This window comes from Trichechus manatus, unplaced genomic scaffold, assembly GCF_000243295.1.
Source record: "Trichechus manatus latirostris isolate Lorelei unplaced genomic scaffold, TriManLat1.0 scaffold00297, whole genome shotgun sequence".
Classification (NCBI taxonomy): domain Eukaryota; kingdom Metazoa; phylum Chordata; class Mammalia; order Sirenia; family Trichechidae; genus Trichechus; species Trichechus manatus.
In genome coordinates, this window is record NW_004444233.1 from 885,705 (window position 1) to 891,853 (window position 6,149).

At 50.7% G+C, this 6,149-nt stretch overlaps 1 protein-coding gene across 1 annotated transcript; it reads right to left on the reverse strand.

Moving 5' to 3' along the window:
• Window positions 1–4,950: 4,950 nt before the first annotated feature.
• On the reverse strand, window positions 4,951–5,469 carry UBL4B (ubiquitin like 4B). The gene has a single exon (XM_004390437.1). The coding sequence runs from the start codon at window positions 5,467–5,469 to the stop codon at window positions 4,951–4,953; it is 519 nt and encodes a 172-aa protein (XP_004390494.1).
• Between the last annotated feature and the right edge of the window lie 680 nt (window positions 5,470–6,149).

The window sequence follows — 6,149 nt, forward strand, 5'->3', positions numbered from 1 at the left end:
ACAGTGTATAAGTGTTCCAGTCTCTCCATAACCTCTCCAGCATTTATTATTTTGTGTTTTTTGGATTAATGCTAGCCTTGCTGGGGTGACATGGTATCTCACTGTAGTTTTGATTTGCATTTCTCTAATGGCTAATAATCATGAGCATTTCTTCTTGTGTCTGTTAGCTGCCTGAATGTCTTCTTTGGCGAAGTGTCTGTTCATATCTTTTCCTGGCCAACATCATGATTGCAGCCTTATGAGACCCTAAGCAGAGGACTCATCTAAGCTGTGCCACTAAAACTGTGAGATAATAAATGTATGTAGTTTTAAACCAGTAATTGTTTTAACCTGCTGAGTTTGTAGTCATTTGTTACGCAGCAATAGAAAACTAACACCCTTGTCAAACCAAAAAAAAAAAAAAAAAAACTCATTGGCATTGAGGTGATTCCGACTCATGGCAACCCCATGTGTTAGAGCAGAACTGCTCCATAGGGATTTCTTGGCTGTAATCTTTACAGAAGCATATCGCCAGGCCCTTCTTCCACAGTGCCACTGTATGGGGTGGGGAGGTTTGAACTGCCAATCTTTCAGTTAGTAAATGAGCACAAACCATCTGTGCCATGTACCCATGTACCCACCCCTGAAATAATAAACTTTATAATTGAAGTCTCTGTGAATCTCTCCTTGATTGCACTTCCCTTTCCCCCAAAAGTTTCTTAATATTTTCCCATGCATGTACCCCTAAACAATATCTACAGCTTTTTGAATGATTTTAAGCTTCATATTTCTTTACAAAAATGTATTCATAATGTACATGCTCTTTTGTAGCGATCCATCCTGTTAATTTCACTATCGTCAGTAAATTCCATCCCCAACGTGTTGTTCATGGCCACACAATGTGTCTTGTGAGCCAGTTCCATTGCTGAGAGTTAAAGCAGCTCTTGTTTTTGACTTCATGCCATCACACAACCTGGCCATCGGAAGGCACCTAGAGTTCAAGTCCAGCCCACTCGGCTTCTATTTTGCAAATGAGGGGTCTCTGGTCCAGAGATATGAAGTGCCTTGCCCAAGGCCACACCATTAGCTAACGGTAGAGCTGAGACTGGGACACAGGCCTACCCATGGGGCTTTCCACCCCTGGATCTCTGGCTGTCAAAGTGTACCCTGTTCAGGGGTCAGTCTCATCATTCCATTTCACACCAGGGGTTTTTGTCAAATTGATCATGATGAAGACCTAGCCTGAGTAGTTTTGGGCTTCCACATTTGGTGATTCTTCCACTAACAGGGCCACCCCAAAGTATGAGGAATTCAACAGTCTTATAGCCAAGTCCAGTAGAGCTTACTCCATTTGTTATGACCTTTTCCACGCTGACTTTTTTCTTTTTTTTTTTTTCATTTAGTGAAAGCAAAGTTCTGTTCAAGCTGGTTAAGTTGAAGATAGAGAAATAGAAGCTGACAATCTATGCTCACCCCTCTTCCCCCTAATTGAACTTCCTTGGACACATGTAGATAGATGCCCAGAGCCCTGCCCATCCCAGCCGGTGCACATCTCAATATGGGTGTCCCCATGTCTTCTCCCAGGCATCTCAGTTTGAATCTGTCACTTTTCTAGGGAAGCACATCCTTGCTTTCCACTTCCTTCTATCCAAGATCACTATATGCCCCTCTTCCTCAGTTCAAAATAGCTAGCAGGTTTATATGATGACTAAAATCTCACTTACTCCTGAACAAAGAGGCTGGGGAAGGGGTGCTGGGGTGGAGTGGGTGGAGAAATCTGGAGCTTGCTTCTAAAATCAGACACCCAGGATTTTTGGGGGCTCTGAACGTTGTAAGCTCCCTCCTTCTTCAACATCCGTAAGAATTTTGATCCTGACAGACCATTCTCTACTCTATCATTCAGGAATATGGCTAAAAGCGCCAACACATCACCACCTCTCAAATAGGACTGCAGCTAGATGTTAGGGGCTTCCCGGTGCCCCTTTGCTGCACTATGTTGCTCAGGACAGCAGGGGGCGTGCTTCTTTCTAAGCTGCCTTCAAGCAGAGACAGGGCTCCTCATCTATAAGCTTAAATCCTTAGCACAAAGCCTGGAGTGCATAGTAAGAAGATCATAAATGTTTATTGATCAAAGAATAAAGGACTGATGAAATAAGCAGCATATGAACCAGGGTGCTGTGTCTGTTTGCATCAGAAAGTCTCTTTTACCAGAGGCCAGGGGACGGAGGGGTGCAGACGGACCAGGAAAGAGCTAGAGCGAGAAAACAATTTCCCTTGGGTAGCAACACAAAGCTGGATACCTAGATGTGGTGGCTGTCCTGAGATCCTCCTAGCTGAGCAAAGTTGTTACCTGTAGGAGGGATGCTGTGGGAGACTTCAGGAGAAGGGCTGTCTGCCCCGGGCTGCAGTTTAGAAAGGGGGAGCCACCACAACTCTCACCATGTCTCAAGTAATGACAGCAGGGAGGGCACAGGGAGCCCTCAGCTGGCTTGCTGGCATGGGTGTAAATTTGAAATAGGGTGAAACAGTGAAACTGGGCACAGTAAAGGGTCTCTGTGGCAGGCAGCCCAAGAACTAGGGGTTCCCGCATAAGATAGGATTCTACCCCATCACTGCAGCCCTAGCGGCTGCTCCTGCTCCCAGCCTCTCAGTATCCCCCCCACCTGCTGTTCACTGATACCTGTAAATTCAGCCATTCAGGAACAAAGCCTGTCACTCCACAATGAGAAACACAGCACTGAGTAAAGCTATCTCTGGAAGAAGTAATGAATGGATCCAAACTCTCACTAAAGGATGATAGTGAATTCTTGCCTTGGCTTAGCTTTGGGGTGCGGGACAATAGCAGAAGGGCCCTTGGGAAGGGTGAAGTCAGTAGTGGGGGGGCATACACAGGTGTAGAGGGCTGGTCAATATCCTTCCTTCCCAGTGTGGGACTGGAGTCACCCTCCTCTGCAGCATTGATGACAGAAGCCATGGAGGTGGCTGCGTACCGTGGCCTTCATCTCAGCCAGCCCTGACACTCCCACTAACTAGAGAGAAAACAAACACTTCTGCTGTCCTTCATGCCACTGTCTCTCAGCAAAAGGAATAAAAAGGCCCACTTATTTTTATCACTCAGATTTCCTGGGAAATGGGCTATTAATTCCTCTCAAGCATAGATAATAGGCTTGTCCGCCCTGGCAAATGGCACCACCCCAGCACAAACATGCTCACAGAACGAACCATCAAGAGACCTCCCCTGCTGAGGGTGGAGGGGAGGAGGAGGAGAGCAAGACCAAGACCCAGAGTGGAGCCAAGGAGTGGGTTTGAGCTTGCATCCCCAACCTGTAGGTGCTGGCTGCAGCCACCTGAGCTGAGTCCACGGTGCTCCGGGGAGGACATTCATGTCCTCAGAGCCCCCCAACATTTTGCTTCTCTTGGCTAGCAGGGGATGGGGCATTGGTAAAGGAGACGGGCCATAAGCTGGAATGAGGGGCGTCTCTTGCTCTAAGGCAGGGACATCCTCTAAGCAGGCTCACAGAGCCAGAGACATGGTTTCTGGGTTCTGTATTTGCCACTGCCACTGACTCCAATGACCCTAACCCTGGGAGACATCACTCCCAATTGTACAGCCTTCATGTTTAACCTTCGCAAACACCTATGAGCTAAATAGATACTATTAGAATTATTCCCCATTTAACAGGTGGAAACCCCGAGCTTCACACAGGGGAAATGAGTTATCCAAGGTCACACAGCGACATAATGGCGGAGTGAGGGTTGGAATCCAAGGCACCAGGTTCCACAAGCCCGGGACAGAATGCTTCCCAGGGACGCAAGCCTTGCTGTTACTCTCCCGCCTCCTTTTCTCCATCCCCAACACCCAGGACCACGTCTACTACAATAACAGCACCTCAGGGACTTCAGGGATGAAGGGAGGGTGGGGCATGGCTCTTAGCAAGCTGTCCCTCCCCTCCCCTCCCCATACACAGAGTGTGGGGGCACTTCAGCCCTTGGCAAAGGCCGCTCTCTTCACACCAAGAACAGAGAAAAAGGCTTGGCTTCCCCCTCGGTCTCCAGAGGGACCGACCCCTTCATCCTGAGCCAGGAGCTCTGCGAGGCTGTGGCTGCCGCTGGGCACTTAGTCACACAGGCTGTGCTCTAGTTGTATGTTACTATTTTACTTTTCACATTTATGCCTCGTCCCTCTATCTAGGCTAAATGATGATAGCAAGGATCCCGACTGGTAACATTTTTTTCTCTCAGGGAGACTTGGACCATGCTGGGCAGGTAAAGGGGGCTCAGTGACACCTATTGATTGGTCAGACGTGGGGCTGTGGGGCTCTGCTCACACTGGCAGAAGGGGGAGTGTGTGACTGTGCAAACTCTGCTCTGTCTCAGCCTGTTTCCTTTGCATCCTGTCTCCCTGAGAGCTCCAGCTGTATCCCCAGGGGCCAGCTCCAGGCCTGACACGCAGTGGGGCTCTTCTTTCAGCCTGACCTCTGCTGTCCTGTCCCGTAGGCTGTAGGAGCACAAGCAGGCAGAGGGCAGAGAGCCTCACCCAGAGGGCATGGGGCAGCCACCCAACAGTCCCTTTCTCTTGGCTGGTGGGGGTGGGAAAGAGGGTCTGTCTAAAGCCTTGGAGACTAGGCCTGGCAGTGGGATGTGCTGACAGTCTGTGGGAGTGCCAGGCATGCTGGGGCGATGCTGCCAGCACCAGAGGAAATGTAGTCTAAGATGGTCTCCTTGGGGCTGCCGACAGGGAGGCCAGAACCCCTTTTAGGGGTGGCGATTGGGGTGAAATCATTCTGCCTTTGGGAGGGAGGTACCTCAGGCCCAAAAAAGGACAGAGGTGTCCAAAACACCACCAGCTGCTCTGAGAGTCCAGAAAAGGGGAGAGGATGTGTCTATATGAGCAGGAACTAGTGGGAAAAACATAAGGACGAGGCTGGGAGAATTTGAGCTAGCAAAGGGTGGGGCGGGCAGATTTATTGATCAGCCTTTTCCTCCTCCTTCATGCACAGTGGGCCCCTCCGAGGCCAGGACCCCGGGCTCCGTCTCTCTGGCTGGCTCCACCCGAGGTTCCTCAGTCAGGAGGTAGCGCGCCAGCTGCTCCAGGGCCTCCAGGCTCACCCTCTGCAGACGCTGCTCATGCTCCTGCCTCAGCAGCCGCAACACTGCCTTGGCGTCCCGCGGCTCAAAGTGCTTGGCCAGGACCTGGCCCAGCTGGTGCCACAGGGGCTGGGGTGAGGGGCCAGGCTTGGCCTGGCGCGCCTTCTCCGCTGCCTTCTCCAGGGGCCGAATGACGACATTGATGGAGGCATGGGGCCCACTGCAGTAGTCAGAGAGGCACTTGTCATCGTCCATGAGCTGGCCACGGAAGAGCAGGTGCTGCTGCTCTTCAGGTATCTGCAGCCGCTTGGACACCAGCTTCTTCAGCATGGCCACACTCTCTTTCCCAGACACCTCCAGGTGGCATCTGTGGCCCAGGAGTAGCTTGACCGTGAGGAACATTGGGCCAGGAGTGGAATCAAGAGGGACCCATGCTCAGGAGCTGCCCTGAGGATTAAGAACCCTGCAGGAGAGGTTGGTATCTCCCTGTCAATAGAGAGTCCCTGGAGCCAAGGGCTTGGTCCAGGTGGGCAGCCATTGGCCAATGCACTGTGATGCCACAATGCTGCAGGGGGGCTCATTCCAGAGCGGAACTTCAGGGAAGGCAGCGAGGCATTGTGGGAGGAGGAAGGGAGTGAGGAGAGGAAAAAGGAGGTCCAGGAAAGAAAATGCAGGACTAGGAGAAAGGAGAGGGGAGACTGGGTCTCATCTGTCTTGGTATCCCTGTCTCGAGCACACAGCGCCTGGTACATGAAAGGTCTCGATACATGCCTGTAGAAAGAAGAAGACAAAATGTAGAAATGTTGGGCCATTCAGGAGGACGCAGGGTCCAGGACTGCAGGCTGTGGGGAGATAATCAACCTGCCTGCAGCCCTCCCCCTCATCCCACCTCCTCCCCTGGAGAGATGAAAATCCAAAATTACATAAAAAGTAAATCAGAAAGTGATCCCTGTCTTTACCAAAGGATTTTCTATAACATTTCTTTACAGAGCCAACTCCCTTGGTACATTTAAAATAAGACAGAATTTGCAAATGTACCTACAGAGTGTGTGGGACACGTGGACTCCATGACGGCAGGGAGT

Bases quoted from the DNA above. Each gene is read 5' to 3' on its own strand.
- UBL4B (XM_004390437.1), bottom strand. From the start codon at position 5,469: ATGTTCCTCACGGTCAAGCTACTCCTGGGCCACAGATGCCACCTGGAG.